This window comes from Lycium barbarum, chromosome 5, assembly GCF_019175385.1.
Source record: "Lycium barbarum isolate Lr01 chromosome 5, ASM1917538v2, whole genome shotgun sequence".
Classification (NCBI taxonomy): Eukaryota; Viridiplantae; Streptophyta; class Magnoliopsida; order Solanales; family Solanaceae; genus Lycium; species Lycium barbarum.
Genome location: NC_083341.1, coordinates 141731110 through 141755260, shown reverse-complemented (window position 1 = coordinate 141755260; position 24151 = coordinate 141731110). Strand labels below are relative to the sequence as shown.

At 34.0% G+C, this 24151-nt stretch overlaps 1 protein-coding gene across 1 annotated transcript; it reads right to left on the bottom strand.

Annotated features, from left to right (window-relative positions):
• Window positions 1-17361: 17361 nt before the first annotated feature.
• Window positions 17362-23828, bottom strand: LOC132641977 (pentatricopeptide repeat-containing protein At1g26460, mitochondrial). Its single transcript, XM_060359159.1, has 6 exons — window positions 23039-23828; window positions 19904-20135; window positions 19325-19807; window positions 18803-19009; window positions 18096-18233; window positions 17362-18000 (listed from the first exon to the last, which is right to left on the bottom strand). The coding sequence occupies exons 1-6, from the start codon at window positions 23644-23646 to the stop codon at window positions 17812-17814; spliced, it is 1857 nt and encodes a 618-aa protein (XP_060215142.1). The 5' UTR covers window positions 23647-23828; the 3' UTR covers window positions 17362-17811.
• Window positions 23829-24151: the final 323 nt, after the last annotated feature.

Sequence of the window (24151 nt, the reverse complement as noted above, 5' to 3'; positions counted from 1 at the left end):
ATTGGTATATATATATTAGAAAAGTGAGCCGAGGGTCTTTTGGAAACAGCCGTCTTGTCTTGGTAGGAGTAAGGTCTGCATACACTCTACCCTCCCCAGACCCCACGTTGTGGGATTTCACTGGGTTGTTGTTGTATATATTAGAAAAGCCTTGTTTCGACATGGCTGTTCTTAGTCATAAAATTCAATCTAAGTGCATATTAGACTTTTCACAATTTTGTTATGCAGTGTTTCGATCCTCGACAAAAGACACGTAGAGTTCTGTTCCAAAAGCTTCTAGCGGTTTCTTCCTATTTCCTTCTGCTTTTTCGCTCTGGTGCTTCCTGGCCACAAAACTGTCTTCTTCCTCTTGAATTGGTCTTGTTCAAGAGTTAGGCATCAAGGTTAAAATTCTTTTTGTCGCTAATAAATAAATGGTCTATTCAATTCTGGTAAGTTTTTTCCTCCAATCCATTTTTGCTATTCCACTTGTTTGCTGGTAATATCTTGTTGAATTGTAACTGATCTACACATGCATGTCTTGAAATAAATATGCTGGTGCATGTAAGTGTACATGTTTGGATAGTTATTGCTTGATGTATTTTTTTATTAATATTCTCTTTCGACACGAATTAATTAATGCAACATTAAGTTCTGTGTTTTCAGATTATCCCGAACCACTGCGGTGGAATTACAGGAGTAGATGCACAAGGAAACAGTGGCGGAGCCAGGATTTCTGCCGGGGGTTCAAAATATAAAAAAGTAAACATACGAAGAAGCCTAAGGAGGTTCAACATCTGCTATATATACATAAAAAATAATTTTAACCTTGTAAAAACAGTGTTTTTTTCCACCGAGGGGGTTCGGATGAACACCCTCGGCAATACGTGGCTCCGCCACTGCAAGGAAAGAGGGATATGCAGTTAATTCTAATTATACGCTTGGTAGATTGGTTCACCGGCTTGTGTTTCTATCTCTCCTTTTCTGAAGGAAAAAAAAATGGAAGACGATATTGCAAGTACATATTTTTTGCCCAGTTTTGTCCCTTTTTTTTTTTTAAGTGATTACGAATAATAGTCATTGAAGTGGATATGCACCCAAAGTGTTTTACGACATGCCTGATTCATTTTATTTGGATTGATGAAGTTCACAATTCTCTTTTGATTACTTTGTAACAAAGGGAATAGCCGATGCCGTTTGTGTTGATTGAGGTGCAGTAGTATTTGCCGCAGGTTTCGGCCTTCACAGGATTTGTTGGCACCATGAAAGGTTAGTCAAAGTGACTCTGCAAATGGCATTCTTTATTAGGTTGAAATGGATGGTGTGAGTTTGTCAATTGCTCGATTTTTATGCCATGGATCACCAAAAAGTATAATGTGTAAATTGATACAATTTGTAGATTATCTACGGTAATGAATGTCATTATATATGATATGCATGTTAGCTCGGAGTATACAACAAACTTAAGTACACAATCAATGAAAAATGTAGTGAGACTACTGTCTATTAATATATATGATGGTGTCTCTAAGGCTTACTCGGCTGAGTTCAAAGTGATTTAATTAGTGTTGCTGCATTCTCATTTTTCATTTTAACACCTTTTGTAATTTTATGCTATTTGTGTGTTGGACTGCTTTTTAAATTCAGTTTGTTTCTTCCTAAAAGATTGAGTCGGTGGTCAATCTGCTACATGTGTTCTTGGCAGATAATAAAAGGATCTTTTATTTATTTGCGGTTCTACTCATGCTTGTTTGTTGAATTTCACATATCCAAATTGAATAACTAGGTGCAAAAGCGGAGCAAAGATTGAGCGGGAAGAGGGGAGTAAATGCAAGCAGAGCAAATAGAGAGAGAGGAAAAAAAAAAAAAAAAAGGAAAACAACATTACCAATATATCAGATATTCAACTAAAAGTTACGGCTAACACATATTCTTTAGTTATACTTAAGAACTTACTTGTTTAGTGAGGATAAACATTATAATACATTTGGTTAAGGAAAGGAATTTTTCTTCTCTTGGTAATAAATGATCCTAACTCTATAAAATTTGTATGTCAATGAGTTGATGGGAACAAAAGATTACTTTTTGAACTGTGAATCTGTGTGTGTGTATATTTCTTTTTTTGTGTGTTTCATTATTCGAGATTGATGCTGAAGCTGTATAAATTGTTCAAAATACAGATGCCTATGTATAAAAAAGCCACAGTGCAAACTTGCTGCTCCCAAAAAAGAGGAAGTGCCAGTACTCAACAGAAAGAGCTTCTAAAATCAAGCAGGCAGAAGTCTACCTTCTTATGCAGCCCTAATAATTTACTACGAATTCGTTAATCTCTTGCCTTATTTTCTTTTGTAACTTGCAGTTAGATAGCTGCTCTCTGGTTGCATTAAAGAGGACAACTTTGAAAAAATATATCACATTCTTAAGGAATGTGCTTGCGTTCATTATAAACCAGCCGGAAGAATTTGAGTATCTGTGCTTTACAATTCTAAAGTGCAGAGGTTCTTTTGATTTCTTTTTCTCAATGTATGTGCTGCATATACGTGCTTTTTGATATCTATCATTCCGTATAAACTATAAAGTGGTCAATGTTTTTTATTCAACTGCACGGAAAATCCAAAAATTTGTTTGTCGAACTTGCTGAATTATCTGAATTATTTACTATTTTATTCATGATTTTACAATGACTTGTTTCAAATTACAGGTTAGATAGTCTGTATATACATTGATGTGAACTGAGCATGTTTGATGGTCCTTTTAGACATTCCTTTGTAAAATTCTAGTCTGCTCTATGATGATAGCTTCACTCGTTCCTGCTTTATGTTCAGGGTTATAGCTGAGATTGCTGTTAGAAGCTTGTTAGGACATTCAAGATAGCCATATAAACTATTTGTTCTCATAGATGGTTAACTGTTGGTGGATAGTATTATAACCATGTAGGAAGATTTAAAATTAGTGTTCCGTGTATTATCACCGTTCTCTTTGCCTTGCATTTAATTAATTTTGTGTGATCATTACTATTTTGTATTGAAATATTTAGTTTTAGATGTCACTTCCTTTTATTATCCGCAATTTCATATAAACTGAATATTCCACACTTTCACGATATTAGGCCGGTGCTAGCATGTCCATTAGGCTTATGTAGGGTGGACATGTTGTGTGGTACAACGTATGGCTAATCCTATCCAATTCTACCTCAAATCGTGGTGATTTTAATCCTCCATTAAACTTTAGTAAGGTGGACATGTTGCGTGTTACAACGGAACTCTACAATTCTCGAAAATAAACAAATGGTCTCAAGTAATCATCTTACTGGCAATATCCCGGATATGTTTGAATGCACCTTGAACATGAATTATGCAAACGAAGTAAATCAACTAAGATATGAGCTAAAAACCAGGTACTGCTGCTAAACTTCTACTGAAACACTATGTATGTGTAAAAACAATACCCAACAATTCGTAATATACTGAAGTCTAAACACAGAAACTACAATTTAATGTAAGGGCTGAATTCCTAAAATAGTAGTATAATAGAAGCAGAAGATAGAAGATTCCGACATTACCTTTTAGTGCTCGCTGCTAGTCGGAATTACAACCTCAAGTAAACCACAAAAAGTGAAGTTCATTGGTTATGTGGGCCACTAACGTCTCCATAGTACAAAATAATGGCAAAATCATAGCAACACCAATTAAGTCAACAGAGAACAACTCAAGAAAATTAGACAAGACTAAAGAAGATGTCTAAAGAGCTACTAAATCTTAGGTTTCTTGGTTGAGCTCCCCTCTCCATCAAATTTTTTTTTTTTTCTTCACATCCTTGTTTCCCTCTCCTTCTCCTTGATCCTTCTTTTCCTCTCCTTCTCGTTGATCCAGAATGTCCATTACCTTCCCGTCAGCCATAATTCGTAAACAAATGATGACATCGCTATCTTTCACATCGTCACAAAAGAAATAGTACATCAGTGCTTCTTCACATAACTCTCATCCGTATATGTGTACACCACATAATACTTTTCTAGCAGAATTCTCTCGAATGTTGCCAAGAATGTGTTATTGTCAAAAAAATTCAGATGCTTGGCTAAGAAGAGGGCAAAGTGTAATCATATCCCTTTTCAAAACTTCCCACTCTGATATCTCAATTTTTTCCCTAAAAATTAACAAATCACATATGATAAATATAACAAATTACATATAATAAATATATATAATAAAGGGGTGGGGAGGGCCACAAAATATATTACTTGCAAAAATAATATGACACCCCATATTTCTCCTCCAACAGTTTATGAATGAATTTCTCAGTGTCACTCAGGCCTGATTTTACTGGCATTGGATGATTCGGATGAATCATCTTTTTTAGCCTTAATCGTAACCAAGAAAAAAAAAAGGAGAAGTTAATAAATAAAGGATTCATGTGATAGTCAAATTGAAAGGCCCAAAGTTCAACTTACATTTATGGCAGGTCAAACTTGATTCTTTATAACCCAATTCATCCCTTTGTAAGTAACAACGTAACTTGACAATTCCTCTAAGTTTTTGTGGTTCAATTTTGATGTTTTCCATTTGATTTGCTGCAAATAAATGATAACTAGAAACAAAGCAAAAATCTAAATTAAACCACAATAATTTTGAAAACTCAGAATAGAACAAAGTCAAAATACAATCCAAACAAAATTTATCACATAGAAATTAGATGAAGAGAATAGAAAGAAAAGGCCATAGATTTGAAAGTGAAGTTGCTTATGCTCTTCTACTTCTCTCAACAATATCCTCTTAGAAACTAAGTAAGACAATTCGAACTCAAAAATAACAATTCAATTGAATTTTTTTATTTGCATTTCGAGTTACAGATTTGTTATTGATCACTCACTAATCAGCTTTTCGAACTCAAAACAACAATTTTATTCAGATTTTCATTGCATTTTGATCACTAATCAGCTTTTCGCAATTCGATTCAAATTTTCATTTGCATTTTGTGTTATAAAGTTGTTACTGATCACTTATTAGCATTGCAAAAACCATTATTGCAAAACGTAGGATGGCCTACGTTTTGCAAAAACTATTATTGCAAAACGTAGGTTGGTCTACATTTTGCAAAAATAATACAAAGTAAGTTCGAAAATTAATAATGTAAACAGTGTAAATGTAAAAATGAGAATAATTTACATTCTGTTATTCAATTTACATTGCGCACATACAAATCTATCTAAAACATCAAAAAGTGAGAAAAAAAACGGACGATAATATTACCATTATTTACGATAATATCGTCACTATAATTCGGAAGAGAGATCGAGTTCCGATCTGCACAAACACAGGTCTGTTAATGCAAATACGAGAGGATCGAACTCAACAGATTAAACACATTCGATAAGTAGAAACAAAGCAAAACTACAGCTCTCTATCGAGTTCCGATCAAACAAACACAGCTATATTAACGCAAATGAGTAGCAAATACGAGAGGATCGAGCTCAACAAATTAAACGAATTCGTAGAACGAGCAAAACTATAGCTCTCTTAACAAAAACAAAATTCTCTTAATTAACGCAAGTACAAAAGAGATCGAATCATTTACCTGATGAAATAGGTTTTAGTTACAATTGTTGATAGGGAAGAGTAGCGTTTTAAAGGGTGGGGCGTAAGGCGAGAAATTTTACATTTGCCTCAGCAAGGCCTAAGCCCCGCACGGGGCGTAAGCCCCATGGGTATTTAATTTTTAGTAGTTCATAAAATAATATAATTACAATAAATATTTGTAAATAATATATAAATATTAGTGGTCTAAAGCTAAATTTAAATATGAGCCCTTAAGTATAGACACATATACAAAGTGTTGCCTTTTTTATTTTTCATACTTATCATTTTTTACTTCATATAGTAACATTTGTATTCATTTTAGTAAGGATCAATTCAAGTCAATAAGATATTAACCATGTGTGTTAAAGACATTACCTAGGATGTTATTGTAAAAACTTTATTTAATAATATGAGTGGTTTAGTTCAAAGTTTTAAAATATTGCTCTTAAAACATAGATAGTGTTTTTTCTTTCTTTCGTTATATGTATTTTGTACTTCTTTTTACAATCTTCAATATAATCTAAGAGAAACTTAGACCATAAAATTCATCGATAAAATTTTTTGGCCCTCTAAAGTTTGGGGGCCTAAAGCAAAAGCTTTACTAGCCTCACCCTCTAGCCACCCCTGCTTACAACTTGTCATTATATATAACAGAATTTTACAAGTATAAACAATACAATAAAATAAAAGCTATTATGGAATACAAATCAACTCTAACATCTGAACTTTCAAACAATGAAAAAGTCACAATTTCTTAAAACAATATTACCATCATACTGTTCATTTTATATCAATAAACTTTGTCAATATTATAATTAAAACGTAAATCCTTCATGAATAATATTAAAATTACTTAAAATAGCGAAATAATAAAATATGATAATTTTGATACACAGGACAAAAGACCAATGATAAGTGAAAGACTTGTTATTTGAGTAACACCCAATCTTCTTATTTATATAGATGAAAAACTATTAAGTATCATTCTTTTGTTAAAGAATTATGAGGGTCAACTATTTTAATTAAAGAATCTAACATATAATTTGTGTAAAAACTGTTAGGCGAGCTCTAAGCATTGGCTTAGGCGTGTTTAGGGCGTACAGTCGGGCGCTTAGGACGTAAGCCTCATAGGAACTAAGCCCGCATGTAAGCCCCGAGGCGTTTGCCTGTGCCTCGCCTCGGTGCGAGTCTCGAGGCAAGTCTTGAAACTGCCTTTTAAAACACTGGAGAAGAGAAATGCTTAGCAAATGAATTTAGAATGGGCGGGAAGTTCACTGAAGGAGTTTATATAGATAAAGAAATGCAATATGTGTGATCTTTGAGAAATTTTACGACGTGCTTCACACAACTGACATTAGTTGTGTGAGGCTTTTTTTTTTGTGAGATAAAGAAATGGACCCACATCTTATACTTTTGGGTCCATAAAATTTGAGTCCAATTTTTTGTCTCACTAAAAATTGTGTGAGGCACATTTTAGAATTTTCCTAATATTTAGATATGTGCTCATGCATCATCATTCTGAGAGGGTCAGTTAATGACCTTATTTTGTGTAATTAGGCTACATGACCTTTGTTTGGATTATTTTTTTTTCGTCGTGTCTTATTTACCTCGATTTACATTTGTCGTGTTATTTTTTCCTTTTCTTTTTTCTTAAAATTTGACCAATCCGTAGGGTTGGGCATGCATGGGTTTCCCTTTAAGTATTATTTTTCCTTTTTCTGCTTTACATTGTTTGGTTATTCATTTAAAATCGAAAGAGAATCTAGCTCAAATTCTGGAGAATTCCCCGTATTCAAACATACGAAAGGACGCTTATCACTTTATTGAAGACAAGTTGAAGCCTGTTAGCGGTCAGCGCCATCCTTTTCAACTATATCTTCTTGATACATTTTGACTATCTCCGAGATTGAATTGAATGTCTATGGCTAAATTGACACTTCACGGAAAGCCAATAGTCCTGGGTCAAGCCATTTTCCTTAATCAACCTCTACTAAAGTAAAGGAATGGCCGTGGGGCACGAAGACAAAGGTGAGACTCAAGTTTGACAGATGAAATTATTGTTCTCCTTTTGTTACCGTAAATTTTATATAATTAACCAAACTACTAGCACGTGATGATGTAGCATATGGCCGTCGGGTTTAACTGATCCTGATATTTTCAACATGGAGTGTATATGTGTGTGTGAATTGGAAAAGGAAAATTAATTTTGAACCTATAATTTTAAAAGTGAAATGGGTTTATGGTAAACGGTCTATAAATACTTGTAGAAATTTTTCATGATAATATATCATCTTAAAATCTTGGATCCACCCTTGCCTCACCGTGATCATATAATTCAACGATGTATCAAAACTACGAGCTTGAGTTTCACTGTCGTATATCAACATTTAATCTATTTCTGCTTAAACCTCACAGTACTGTAAAATACCATGCATGGATGGCTACTGATTATAGTTGTTGATCTTCTTTAAATAAGTGAATGAGTAGAATTCAACCCCATTTAATCCATGGATTGTGTGAGGGATATACATTGGGCTCAACCCAACAGGACCCTAATGACCTCAATTTACATGATAGCCCAGTAAGTGTGGACTTGTCCAAATTTTGGGCTGGAATCAAGATCTGGCCCAACAACACTTCTGGGGTTGACAACCTCGATTTTTCTGTTCTTTTTTAATTATACTACATTTTAAAATATATATAACAAATAGTAATAATAATAATAAAATAAAAAGTAACATAACCCTGTAATGTCACATGTGGTTGAAAACTTGAACCTTCTACTATGTTCTCAATCAACAGAGGCATTCCTCAAAAGCTAGGATTGACTTTGAAAAATCAAATATTTAGAGTAATCTATAATCATTCCACCTTATTAGTAGAATTGAGCTAGTTAGCATCCCACGTTGGTAGAATTAAATTAAATTCACCTTATTAGTAGAATTGAGCTAGTTAGCATCTCCCTTAATAGAATTAAATTAAATTCAATGATATGATAATTATGGATCACTCTAAAATTTTGATTTTTCAAAGTCAATCCTTAGTTATATATGTTGATAGAGAGCATAGTAGAAGGTTCAAGTTTCAACCACATGTGACATTATTGTATCTCATTTCAAGTTGTACCTAGTTTAGAGTCAACAGTGGCCTGGAGCAACCATTAACGGAGAGGACACTTTTGAACTATTTGACTATCATAAAGATACTTTTGAATGACTTGATTAATAGCAAGAGCATTTTTATGCAAAAATGAAATAGAGGGTAAAATTATCCCACACTCCAATTAGTCTATTTTAAAAGGATTTGATCACGTGTTTCGCAATTTCTTCTTGGGGATAATTTAAGTTTTCTTCGTTTCATTGACTTCTTTTTGGAATCTGTGTCTTAAAAAGGTTTCTTTTTAATGGTAATTTCAGCTTTGCTTTTGTTGAAACATAATGAAATTATGCCTGCATTAATGGAAGAAAATTGGTCAGGTGCCCGCCAAATTTGATTGTTCTGTTTGGTTTTTTTAGACATAGACCAATTGTGTCCAGATTTAATAGATTATTGGACTTTAAAAAAATGTAGTGTCATTTCACATGTGGTTGAACTTTCTACTATAGAAAGCTAGTAATTGAGTTTGAAAAATCAAAATTTAGAGTAATTTATAATTGTCATATCCTTGAATTCAAGGTTCCAACTAGTCAATATTCATGCATCTGTCGTTCGGAGAAACAAATTCACTTTTGAATATTCATACATGTTTACATATAAAAGTATACTACTTATTTGGCTAAATTGTTGCAACACTTTGATGAAATCATAGGAAGAAATGTGCACGTTAGAGAAACAAGGGAATCTCTTTATCCTAACACTTACAGGAGATGATGAGCACAGGCTCAATCCCTCTCTTATTGATTCCATCAGAGTCGCTCTCAACCCTATAACAACGGAAGCAACAATCGGCTCGGCTCAAGGCAAATTCTTCTCGTTTGGGCTGCGTCCTCTCAGACCCAACAATAACAACATACCCAATGTAACCCCACAAGGTGGGATCTGAGAAGGTTAGACTGTACACAGACCTTTCCCCTACCTCATGGAGGGAGAGAGACTGTTTCCGACCTGTTGGTGTTTATAAGTTGAATCCTTACCGTAATAATCCGCCATGGTGAAGCCATTTGTACAACGCCCATTAAAACTAATATGGAGTTTTGAAGCCAATTCCATAAGGGAATTTGCAAAGAACTTTGTAAAATGCATGGTTGCCAGCATCTACAAAAGAGTCTCCAAAGACATATGTTACTGGTGGAGAGGCATCAATGATGAAAATGATTTTGGAAAAATAGATAATAAAAATAAATAAAAAAAGACTAAATAATTCCATGGTAATTCGTGTCTTCTGATATTTGAATCAGTTACGTCGATTGTTTAGTTTGACCTTACTTTGACGTGTTGGCCTTAATTTATCGGAAGACTTTGTTATTAAAAACAGTTCTTTTACTAGGAAATTCGAGAACAATGAGTCTAATCATATGAATGTGAAAATAAGCTAGTGACGGTGTTATCTTTTAATCAGTAGGTAACTTCATTAAGTTACATAAAGGCACTAGTCCAAATTGCAAACGATTAGTAATCTAAAAAATGCACAGTAAGTTAAGATTTTAAAAAATTCTCTATTTGTTACAAGTGAAATACATAGCATCACAACAAAGAGAGATCCTAACAAATAATTCGAAAACAACCTAAGAAAAATGGGTCTGATTCTGTAAAATATCATTAAAATACAAGATAATATTGGGTCTAACTCAAATTCAAATCACTTACCACCGACCATACACACCTGTAAGTTATAATTATTCAATCTTTTTAATTTCTTGCTTTTTGGTTCCCTCTATCAAGCCACTGCTTATAAGTTGTTGGCTCATTCTTCAACAGGCGAGCGCAACCAAAGCCCAGCCTCTTCCACCATTTCGGAGTTGGCGGAATTAGGATTTTTACTAAGAGATGTCAAAATATAAAAAAAGTAAATATATGAAGAAATTAAGGAGGTTCAATACATAGTATATATACATAAAAAAATTATTTTTACATATTTAAACAATGTAATTTTTTGGCGAAGGGGTGTCAATTGACACCCTTGGGATGCATGTGGCTCCGCCACGGAGCCTACGAGTTCATTTTCAATTTCACTCTCCAAGCGAGTTTTTTTTTTTTTTTTTTTTTTTTTTGACCTTTTCCTCATGGCACTAGTTTACTATTTGTCATCAAAGAGTATTTAGCCTTGTAAGATCCAATATTCTTTAAATTAACTGAAAGGCGAAATACTTTGCTTAATAGGTAAAACAATTTAACTAATTAAATGGAGGATTTTGGTTCACCAAATCTTGTTACCATTGAGCTCCTATCTAGGGGTGGCAAAATTATTTTGTGAAAACACAATTCGCTCGATCCGTCTAAATTTATTTATTGACTTAGCCTATTTTAATTCATCCAATTCAACTTGTTTAAAATTGGGTTGATATGTAGCATAAACTAACCCACGAGAAACCTTGTTAAAATATTTTCAATTTATCTTTTTTTGTTTGACATGTCATATATAGCTATAAAAAAACATTCGGTACTTAACAACTATAAAGAACAAATAAAGAAATTAAAACTTAGTAGGTTAGATTATGACCGTTTCAGCCCAATAATTTTTTTAACCCGACCATATTGACCCAAATTTAATTCAACCCGCCTATTTGAAATTCTTACTCCTACCCATATAGAAGGTAAGAAAAAGAGGGGAAAAAAAGACTATTCTCTTTTGCTTTCTCATGCTTTTGTAATTACCAAGGGAGAAAAATTCATAACAGAGAAAAGATATGGAAAAGGTAAGTTGGACTATTGAGGCCCTCGGCAATCTCATAAAAGTTCTTAAATTTTCATTGAATGCATGGAATTAGCATACAAGCTCGAAACACTCATATCTTATTCTCCACGTTATAGTACAAATATTTCTCATCCCCCAACATTAATTTCATTCCAAACCTCCACTTCGTAATTCCAAACCATTTGTTCACTTTGATCTTCACAACTCCATTGAGAATGAAAAGCAAAAACAAGAGAAAATTGTCAAAGTTTAATACCTCTCAATTATAAATGTCTTAATTTTCATTGTACTTTGAGGTCATTCATGTCCTTATTGTTAGGAAATAACGAAGCTTCAATCTGAAGTATATATAATGCAGAAAAATATAACTTAACCCATAGTCAAAAGTAGAGGGTGAATTTGAACCTTTTTCTCACATGTGGAATTCATACCTTATAGCAAATGCCGGAGTTCCACTAACGTCAAGAGAAAATATGAGAAGATTTAGTAACAGAAAAGGTAAGATCGGTCCAAAGTATAACGGATGGTAAAATTAAGATATTTCATATAGTTGAGAGCTAAATTTGATCTTTTCCAATTAAAAGACTGCCTCCCATCCTTGTAATTAGGTTTTGGGCCCCTTCTAAAAGAAAGAACTAAATAACTTTAATCATAACATAATTTTTCTAAACTACCCTTTGTCTCTCTTTAAATATGTATCACACACTAAATTAAATTGATCTTTCACCTATTAGAACAATCATAAAAATCATAAATGTCTTTTTTAACGTCAAATATTTTAAAACAAATTCAATTTACTAATAAATCATTAACTGGAAGAAGTATTTAAAAAGAAAAGCTCTTACACAAAATCAAATTGATATGATTTCACACTTTGTCGCATGAGTTTAGTGTCGAGAATTTAGAGCGTCGTCGAAAGATGACTATCGTTCGGTGGCACTAAATACCTAATGAATTTTACAATTAGGCTATAAAATTTTGTCTAACTCTTTTTCAAATTCTTATGGTAATTTCAAAGGTGTAGAGATCCTAGTACTACACTAAAATGACAGACACATATCAACACGAGTTTTTACGCAAAATTTTGTCATGGAATGCATTTGGTCCCCTTGTACAAACTATTTATTACTCCCTGCGTTTCAAATTAGTTGTCGTGTTTCGCTTCTCGATAGTTAATTTGACTAATCTTCGAACCTAGATTGGATTAGATCAACTCAATTTACGATTCAAAATTTCGATAATCAAAACTTACATGAAAAATACTACAAGTTGCAACTTTTCTCATGTCAAGTTGCTGAAAAAATTATTTTAAAATGTTGATCAATGCTCACATAGTTTGATTCTCAAAAGCGAATACTTAAACCTGAATTTGAAGGTAAAAAGACAATCTTGGAACCTCTAATCTTTTATTTTGACTATTGGGAATGAAGAAGTTTTCTTAATGTTTTTACTTGTGTACCAAATCTTTGACTTGTATGTGCTTTCCCTATTTGGTTCTACTTTATATTCTGCTTCTATTCTTCTCTTTGGATATCTGAAAAAAACAAACATACCATAAAGTAAAATAGAAGAAGCTATGACAATGTTGGTGCCTATAGTTAGGGTTACTACTGCACTGTTGCTCCTAATCTTGATTGCTCAAAATCTCTCAAACACAAGTTCCTACCAAGGTATATACTGTCTTTGATTTCCTTCACTAATTCATGTCTACATCCTATTTTTGTGAAATTAAAGAAGATAGTTTCTTATTCCTAATAGTAGTTACTTAAACTACACATCTTTTTTTCTTGATTTTGATGTGTAGGTAGCAATGTTGCAACCAAAAGTGGCAACTTCGTCCCAAACCGTGAGGTTTGTTTGTAAATGAAATATTTCTAGCTAAGGAATTGATTTATTTACAAGATACATTCTTTCACACCATTAATGTATTTTAACCGTTGTAGCATGTAACTTGCATATTTTCTAGGTTACTTATTTTCAATTTCATGAACGATTACTTTTAGCTATCATCAGCGGCCGAGCCGCATGCATGCAATGAACGGTTCAGACTTTGAAATAGCATAAAATGAGTTTTTCACACACATACATAAAATGATTTTAATTCCCTTAACATAAAATAAGATATACAAGTTCAAATTAAATCTTTGGTGTGGCGTTTTTACATTTTTTGAATTCCCTTATCAGAATTTCTAGCTCTCTCACTGAATTTCATTTACATTACTCGATTGTATAAATTCTTTTTTGCTAATATGACAATACCATACACTTTTCTTTGATATATGCCGTATGAAAGTTAAACTCATTTTCATATCCTATTTTGGATTTTTGGTTAATAGGCAAGCACTGCAAATGTAGAAAGCCAACAGATTACAAATAGACGTATGCTCTCACCAAACGGAAAAGCAAAAAACATGGATGAATATGTAGCATTTGCTGCAGATTACAAGTTACCAAGGCATCACCCTCCTAAGAATAATTAATATTAAGATGTTACTATGATAATTATAATATATGGTTTAATTTAACCTCTGATGCTAATATATATCTTTGTCTTCTCTATAACTTCCTTTCCTTTTATATAGACTTCAGTGGTACTAGATTACTAGTGCTTATTTTGTATGAAATCAAACTTTGATCGAAAATATCGAACTATGATACTATTTAGATATGTGCTCATGCATCATGATTCTGAGAGGGTCAGTGAAATGACCTTATTTTGTGTAATTAGGCTACATGACCTTTGTTTGATTATCATTTTTCTTTCTTCGTCTTATTTTCCTCTACTGCATCGATTTACATTTGTCGTGTTAATTTTTCCAATTCTTTTTTTCTAGTTAGGCCAATCCGTAGGGTTGGGCATGCATGGGTGTCCCCCTCTTGCATTTTAATTAAGCATTTTTTTTCCTTTTTCTGTATTACATTGTGTGGTTATTCATTTAAAATCCTAAAGTTTGACAGATGAAATTGTTGTTCTCCTTTTGTTACCGTAAATTTTATATAATTAAACCAAACTAGTAGCACGTGATGATGCAGCATATGGTCATCGGATTTAACTAATCCTAATATTTTCGGGAGAATTGGATTTTTGGTCCTTTACAAACTTTATTTAGTTTTATGACCTTTTTCCAAGAGATTTTCATTTTTTACACATAAGAGATCTGAAAAAAACACATAAGAGATTTGAAAAAATCATTTTCTTCTATTCAAATTGTAAGAGGGCAAGAGATACTATTTTCACAATATTTTCAACATGGAGTGTGTGAGAGAGAGAATTGAAAATCACTAAAATTAGGAAAGGAAAATTTATTTTGAACTTATAATTTTAAAAGTGAAATGGATTCATGGTAAGAACGTAAAGGTTAAATTCTATTCATCAGATATAAATACTGCTAGAATCTTTTATGCTAGTACACCCATCTTAAAATCTTGAATCCACCCTTGCCTTACCGTGATCATACAATTCAACGATGTGTCAAAAACAAGGCTTGAGTATCACTGTGGTATATCAACAATTAATCTATATCTACTTAAACCTCACAGTACTGTAAAATACCATGCATGCATGGCTACTGATTATAGATGTTGATCTTCATTAGATAAGTCAATGAGTAGAATTCAACCCCATATAATCTATGGATTGTGTGAGGAGTGTATGTGATATGTGATACACTTTCTTTTTTAGTCTGTCAAAAAAAAATGATACATTTTTATATTTAAAAATAATTTAACTTAAAATTTCTCTTTTACCCTTAATGAAATGATTTAGGGCCACACAAATATATCTACGACGTGTTTTAAACCACAAATTTCAAAAGTCTTCCTTTCTTTCTTAAAACTCCTTGCCTAGTCAAACTATATCACGGAAGGAGTACTTCTTCAAAATAATTCACATTTTTATATACAAACGGGCACTAGTAATATGAAACAAAATGGATAAAAGGTTACCTAGATTTGTCTAAATTAAGATAAGAAGAATAAAAAAAAAGGGTACCTTTCTAAGAGCAGAAGATTGAGGTTTACAAGGAGAATGAACAGACATTCCATCTTGTTCATACATGTTCTTCAACTTCTTCTTCTTCTTCTAATGTTTCTTTCTTCATTTGTTCTTCTACTTTCTTGCTTTTGCCACTCGCAATCTGTAAACTTTTTTTTTTTTTTTGGCTCTTGAGGTTTTTTGGGTGTGGGAAATTTATCTCATTCTTGAAGAATGATCAATGAAAGATTCGATTTTTAATATAAATTTATGGTTTCTTGAAAGGGGTTTTGATTCCCTCAACAAGTCGTAAAATCTCAGGTATTTTTTAGTACTTAAAGTTGATGTGTATAATTAAACGATGTGAGATATTTTATGTGATTAAATTAACCATCTAATAGATGAATGTAAGTACACGCAAAAAAAAAAAAAAATGAAAATGTCTGATTAAAAAATTTTATTATGAGTTTAGGTGTTCAATTGGAAAGGGCTTAGTTTTGAGTGTCTAAATAGAATATCTGACAAGTTTGAGTGGCTACGTGTGAAGCAATAAATGTATTGTTGTAACAATAGATAAGTATTTGCATTTCTTGTTTTAATTATAACACCAATTAATATCTTCATTAAAGTAAGTTTATCTCATGTTCAAAGCATGTGACCTGGATTCCCTTTCTTCACTGAGGATAACCTGTTTATGTTATTTCCAGTTTTCACATAGAATCTGGCAGAGTGAAAACTTACCCGTATGCAGTGTTTACATTAAATCAAAGATGGTAAAACATGTGCGTTTATACACAACTTATCACATAATCATAGTTAAATATTTATGCATTTTAATTTAATAATTAAATTGTGTAATTTAATGTAAACACCAGATGTAGATAAGTATTTATTGGTGACAGGGTGAGCATCCTTTGGAAGCCATAAATCGATTGTCTTCAGCTAAGTGAACAAAGTAAACTTCCAAAATTTTCTTAGTGAGTGGTGCTATTTGATACCTAAGCTGGTGAAAAGTAATAAGTACCCACTAGGACAAACGAAGTATGCGCATGTTGACTCAAACGCCATAGTCACATCGACAGTCTCTTAAATTTCATGCTTGTTCAAATTGACGTTGATGTGTATAATTAAAGGAGATGACATTTTATGTGATTTACTTTTCTACGTGATGGATGGTTGAAAACACGTGCATAAGCTTTATCAAAATTTGAGTCGAAAATGTCTAATAATAATGTTTTATCATATGTTCAGGTTGCTCATTAGGAACAGGTCATAGTTCGAATTTCCAAATGAAATTTACTAGCAAGTTTAAAGGGTTATCGATGATTTCGGCCATCCAAAAATCAAAGTTTTTAACATGCACTCAAGGAAGCTTGCACCTTATGCATTCATGAAGAAACCTATATTGCCCATATGGCCATATTCATTCTTAACAGTCAAAAAAGGAATCTCTCTGAAGGTCAATAACATACGTGTGTATGCTCAAACTGAAAAATAAAAAATCAGAACTTAAGGGTGTTTAGCAACCTTGCTTAAGTAGTAATTAACTTCGGTCCTTGGTATCGGCTGTCTATACTTAATTATGCTCGATATTGACATCAAATCAAACAGTTTACCGATAATAGGTAAAAAGTAATATTAAAATGCAGCCATGGATTAACTGTGATTATCAGATAATAGATGTATGAAAAACACGATCTTGCATTTATTGATTTGATGTAGACGACGAAGTCAAGTTTTTGGTTGTCCGTGTGCAATTACATCGCATGTAAATACATGTTCAGCCAGATGATTAGGCACAGAAGCACAGCTAAAACTGAAGAATGCTCATATTGAAGTATTCAGAACTGTCTTATGGTACTAGAATTTATTTATTTTTTGGCTAGACTGGTATCACAAATCTTTTTCTTCAGGAACTATCTCAAAGCAAAGCAAGCAGAAATTCACAACCAAAATTAGTAGTAATCAACATCCGAGAGTATCAGCAATGGAGAATCTGAAAACCAAGAATGAAGCAAAAATTGCATTTGATGCAAACTGCTTCAGCATGAAGAGTGCCTACAGTTTATTCATTGCATTAGTCTTTCCTAATGGGTGAAAAAAGAATACATAAATATGTTAAACAAGAACATTCTAACCAGACACCATCCTCCACAGCTTAATACTAACCAGAACTAAGTAATTTACAGCCATCGGTTAAAGGACTCGCCCGAGGCATATTGAGATGCAACACTACTAAACTTTGTGAACACCACCATCAGCCCACTAGCAGAGGCAAGCTAGAAGAAGAGGAAAAAGAGTCCAACATTCAAAGGCTAGAAGCACTGATATTCTAATATTTCATTCCATCAAGTTTCTCAGCAGAAGGCCGAGAAATTTTGAACGGTGTTTGACTATGCATGTGATCTCTAATCCTTTTTCAGCATCATCTAACCAGCATATTCTGTGTTGTATTCAAGATTAAAGAGCATGTTCCGACGATTCTCTGTGCCCATTCGGATGTTAAACTTTTTGGTTAACTCCTCGACTCGATCATCAGATTCATAATCCATTTCTCGAGTACATCGCCTTCGGATCTTTTTCAGCATCTCCTTGGAAGGTTTATACTGAGCATGCACCTGCACATGAAGCCAAAGTATAATTCATTAGCTAAAATGACAAGCTGGCTCATTTCATCACTGATGATTGTATTGAGAGAGAGAATGCATTTTACCATCTCGTCAACTACTGAAATTGCGGCTTTTGGTTCTCGCTTAATAAGATGAGCATCAACAAGTAGAGAATACGTCATTTCATTTGGCTTCACGCCTATATCCATGAAGTGCTCATAGACTTTTGTGGCTTCATCCCTCTGCAGCAAGAAAAGATATTTCATCAGTATTCATATAATCATAGGACAGAAGAAACGCATGCAAGTGTGCGCTCCCATTACTTGTACATCATAGGCCTGCTAACAGAGGATCCTATCAACATACAAATGAAAGAATGTAGTTTCGAAACATTTAGTATAACAATACTCGGGATAAGAATCTTCAAGAGTATCACGGCAGTAGTTTCTTCTAAGACCGAGAAATGCATGTGGAGCCAACCTGCAGCCTACGGAACTCGGGGATGATGGGACCTTCTACCTTTCTCTACTTAAATACGGAACTTAGTTCACTTGACACGGGGCTTGAACTTGTGACCTAAGACACAAGTCCCTCAACCTTGAGCAAACCCCTGGGGGCTCATTGGTAGAATGACCTTCACAAATTATTCTGAGTCACATGTTTTACTGATGACCAATATTAGGATCCAAGGAAATGACCTCTAAGTTTAACAAACAAAGTTGTCATTAGGCCAGGAAAAATTAAGATACACTGGAAATCTTGATTGAACCCGTACTATTTCCAATCAGATGTTACACTCATTTCTATTTACCTTGCCAAGCTTCCCAAATGCATATATCAGAGCATTGTATGAATGGATATTTGGGGTTAATCCAAAAGCGGATTCGATTGCAGCAAATGTCTGATAAGCACGATCAATATCCCATATGTTAGCACAGCCTAAAATTACACAATTGAGTGCAGCAACAGATTTGTAAGGGGGGTCTGCTCGGCTCAAATTCTCCAGCTGATAGTAAACCTGAAATATTTAAAGGTCAGTGGCAATACAAAGTGTAAGGTGACCATATAGAGAACATCCAACAGACTTAAGCAGGTGCAGCAAAGCGCAAGATATGCAGAACCCCTAGTTGGAGAAATTAGACAATCAATCTATTTCGTACTTCAAATTCATTTCAAAGGAAGCTAAGAAAAGGGGAGATTGCTGACAAAATATGACGTATACAGACATTTGAACATCAGCAGCTAGGAATTAAATATAGATCTACTTCACGCATGTGGGGATACTTGATTAAACTAATATTAGGCAGGGTATATTAGAAGAGAAAGAACATACAGAATCCAAAGTGACAAAACCATTCCTGCAGCAAGCAACAGCTAGTGGATTCAAAGAGGTAAAGGGAGAAAATAGTTCTTCTGCACTCTCTTCGTTAGAACTACCATAAGCTTTCTCAAACTCATGCAGGGCAGCAAAAGCATTCTGCAATTGCCCCAATGACGCGTGGGCATATATCTTCGCAAGGAAAGATTCAGGGTTAGGGGCCCTCATTTGCCTTAGTGAGCGCTTAAGGACTTCCCAAGCACCATTAAGGAGTTTAGCATTGTAAGTTCTACCAGCAGTTCCAAGTGCAGCCACAAGCAGACCTTCATCAACAGTGAGTAAAACAGGAGGCCTCACACTCTCACCTCTAACGACCCATTTTACAAAGAACTCCAAGGAAGAAAAAGCTAGTTCACTATTATCTGCCTGTAGTGCAACGTCAGCAAGGTGTGTGCACATGTTCCAAGGCGGCAGAAGGCCTTTGTTCTGATCTGTTTTCTGGGAATACCGGTAACAACAGTATCAAAGACTAAGATATATTCCAAATAATAGAAAGCTTCGTGGTAAGAATTATCTAAACAAAGGCATAAGTACCTTGCATCTGTCTATTATTGACACCAATATATCCAGCCTGTTGTTGAAGACACAGCTTCGCACACACTCGTTGAATACATTCATGGATAGCTTATACCCAGATTTTAAGGCTGAATCAACATATTTCAAGGCAACATCAATAAGGTCGGCCTTAAATAGCAAGCCAATAACCAAGTCATATGACTCCTCATCAGGCAAAGCTTCTTTATACTCTTTTCCAGTCTGAATCATCCTGACATAAATATTACAGATGAAATCTATCAAATATCATCAATGCATAACAGAGTACTTACATGCATGGTGAAAATACACAGTGAGCTGTGGTATCGAAAACAAGCTCAATAAACACCAAGAGGTTTCTTATCACTTAGTAGACTTGCTATCCAAGTTCCAACACTACCACGAAAGTAGCCAAAGAATATAGGTATATAGCTGCGAGAAAGGAAGTATAAAGGAGACAAAGAGGAGCGAAGACATATGGCAAACTTTAATTCTCAGCAAGACTAAATTAAAGGAAAATAAAACTCATATAACAAAGCTATGGATCCAACAGTAACTAATTGACCAAAAATTTGAACTTTGGCTGCAATGAGAATAGTTTTCACAATCCTGATTCAATTCATTTTAGAGGCAGTAACATCTCACTCTGCTTCGAGAATAAACATCTCCACTCTGTTATTTTAAGTGTTTTATTGTTTTGATGGGGCTAAATAGAGGAAAGATTTGGCAATCGCACCCGGCTGACGGCTGTATCAGAAAACCGGTTAAATCTGGAAACAACAAGTCCCTTAGAAAAGATCAGCAAGACCAGGAAATGATTTGATATTACTATATAGCTGATTGACACACTCGTCATGTATTTAGACGAAGATTCTCTTTTTTTAAAGTCTTATACAGTGTATCAATATGATTATATGATAAAAGAAGGCCAGAAGCATGTTCCCAATAACTTGATTCTGGTCCCGCCTTCAGTACAACGGGCAAGACCAGTAAATGGTTTGATATAACCATATAGCAGATCCAGAGTCTGATGTTGTAGCTATTTTTATATTGGGTGAATCTGGTGTTGCAGCTTGTAGGTTGGCAAATCTTCTTAAAGTGCTATACAGTATACAAATCTAATTATATCATAAATAAAGGCAAGAAGCATTGCCTGTATCTTTCTTTTGGTTCTGCTTTCAATTCAATGAAGAAAAAAAAAAGGGAAATAGAAAAGCTAATCCATAGAAAATACCCCTACTATGAAACCTTCCAAGAAAAATACCATACCATAATCCTGGATCCCCCTACAGTGAACCAAAAGGGCTGTAAATGTTATTTGTAAAGTATCACGACAACACAAAATAATATCTTTATGTAAATATACTTGGCTTATAAGTTACATATTACACCCGCAAGGGGTGGCTCAGTTGATTGAGCATGGGGCTTTCATAATGGAGGTCTCAGGTTCGAAACCCCCTGCCTACAACAGTAGGGGATTTGCCTTCTGGGTCGAGGTCGTCGCACGAGGCTTGCATAGTGCGGGTTACCTCTCCTGTGTGGTTTGCGAGCTATTGCACAGGAGCTGGGTTACCCTGTGCGCACCCGAAGAATAGCGGCTGCGGGTTCCCATGTCATCAAAAAATAAGTTACATATTACTAATATGTGAATATAAAGGTCTTAGAACTCTCAAATCACTAGTTTTTAAAATTTTAAGGTTTTCTATGCTGCGGCAATGAACTTTTGAGCTCAATACTAATCTCAACTAACTGTCTCCAACTTCAGATAATATAATAAAGGCTAACAATGCAATTTCATATAAATGAACAACAAAACAAACAAAGGGTGTCAACAATTACATACAAATTTTCAATTTTTATACTCAGATAAGCATGGATCCATAAACTGAAAGTACAGCTAACTCTATAATGATACAAGAAATATATTCAAGAAATTAAGGAATTCGATCAAATACAAACCGTTCGAGCAATTTAAAAGCTTTATCAACAATGGTTCACCAGATTGAAAGCTGTATTAGCAACAAGACCATAATCCTCCATTTGACTAGCTAATCCCAACAAATCATCAGCACTAGCACCCATCATTAAATTAGCCCTCAAATAATGATTAAATAAATTCGCATCGGGTTTATTAGGTTTCCCATTTCTATCCAATGACCTAATCCAAAACTCAAATAGTTGTTTCATTTCCTCCCATCTTTCTGTTGTCATCCAATCAGCAAAAAGGTTCATTAAACCTTGCAGATCAAGTGTTTCTCAAAACTTTGCACATTAAGGTTTTCTATGTTGCTTTTCTTTTGGCGCAACGAACTTTTGAGCTCAATACTAATCTCAACTAACTGTCTCCAACTTCAGAAACTATAATAAAGGCTAACAATGCAATTTCATATAAATGAACAACAAAACAAACAAAGGGTGTCAACAATTACATACAAATTTTCAATTTTTATACTCAGATAAGCATGGATCCATAAACTCAAAGTACATCTAACTCTATACTGATACAACAAATATATTCAAGATTAAGGAATTCGATCAAATACGAACCGTTCGAGCAATTTAAAAGCTTTATCAACAATGGTTCACCAGATTGAAAGCTGTATTAGCAACAAGACCATAATCCTCCATTTGACTAGCTAATCCCAACAAATCATCAGCACTAGCACCCATCATTAAATTAGCCCTCAAATAATGATTAAATAAATTCGCATCGGGTTTATTAGGTTTCACATTTCTATCCAATGACCTAATCCAAAACTCAAATAGTTGTTTCATTTCCTCCCATCTTTCTGTTGTCATCCAATACGCAAAAAGGTTCATTAAACCTTGCAGATCAAGTGTTTCTGAAAACTTTGCACATTAAGGTTTTCTATGTTGCTTTTCTTTTGGCGCAACGAACTTTTGACCTCAATACTAATCTCAACTAACTGTCTCCAACTTTAGAAACTATAATAAAGGCTAGCATTGCAATTAAATATAAATGAACAACAAAACAAATAAAGGGTGTCCACAATTACATACAAAGTTTCAATTTTTATACCCAAATAAGCATGGATCCATAAACTCAAAGTACATCTAACTCTATACTGATACAACAAATATATTCAAGATTAAGGAATTCGATCAAATACGAACCGTTCGAGCAATTTAACAGCTTTATCAACCCACATTAACGGTTCACCAGATTGAAACATAGCTTTCAAGATCAAATTATGCGAAGCTGTATTAGCAACAAGTCCATAATCCTCCATTTGACTAGCTAATCCCAACAAATCATCAGCACTAGCACCCATCATTAAATTAGCTCTTAAATAATGATTAAACAAATTCACATCTGGTTTATTAGGTTTCCCATTTCTATCCAATGACCTAATCCAAAACTCAAACAATTGAGTCATTTCTTCCCATCTTTGTGTTGTCATCCAATCAGCAAAAAGGTTCATTAAACCATGCACATCAAGTGTTTGTGAAAATGTCTGAAAGGGATTTTGACGTGTAAAGGGTAAAGGTACAATGGAAGAAGCTGAAGGTACAACTGGTGTAGCTGTAGCAAATGGGGATCTCCAATTTTCATTGTAAAGTGGGCTACCTGAAGATGGATTTGGGGGTAGTGGGGTGTTGGTGGTTGTTTCTGGTGGTGTTCCAGCAAGTTGTGGTTCTTGTGAAAGGAAAGGAACGGTTGAGATTGATTTGTAAGTTGTTATGATTCTGATCAACGGTCGTGATCGAATTAAGAGTGACATAGTGAGTGTGTGTTTTTTGGGGGGAATAGTTTGCTAGGGTTTTAGGATGTAAAGTTATGTTGGGGAAGAAAGAAAGAAAGAAAGGTCAGAGGGGTAGTTTTGCTATTATGGAAAAGTTGAGGGGTAAGTTGGTGTAACTAGATCTTAGGATAGGCCATTGATTTGTTTGGTTAGTTTGGGCTGGACTTGTTTTGAAGAAGAAGAATCAAGGTCACAAATTAGAATACATTATGGGAAAATCAAAATTTATTGAAGAGAAGCAAATGAAAGGTTTGAAATTTTTTATTTTTTTTTGTTCCAATTAGATTCTAAAATTAGTAATTTCTATTAGGCTCCACATTTTATCTTTTCATATTACCTCATCCTTGTAGCTAGATCAAGAAAGAACGAAATGGAAAACAACACAAAGTATTCCTAAAATGTAAATTATTTACCCGCTAAAATGTCCTCTTAAACTAATTTCGTTTCAGGGGCATGAAAGTAATAGAGATATGGACGGGTAATT

Coding starts and splice junctions, on each gene's coding strand:
- LOC132641977 (XM_060359159.1), bottom strand. CDS start 23,646: ATGTCACTCTTAATTCGATCACGACCGTTGATCAGAATCATAACAACT. Junction 20,136..23,038: donor GCTGTTAAATTGCTCGAACG/GTTCGTATTTGA, acceptor TATTTATGTCAG/GATGATTCAGACTGGAAAAG. Junction 18,234..18,802: donor CATTTGGGAAGCTTGGCAAG/GTAAATAGAAAT, acceptor TTCTTGCTGCAG/AGGGATGAAGCCACAAAAGT.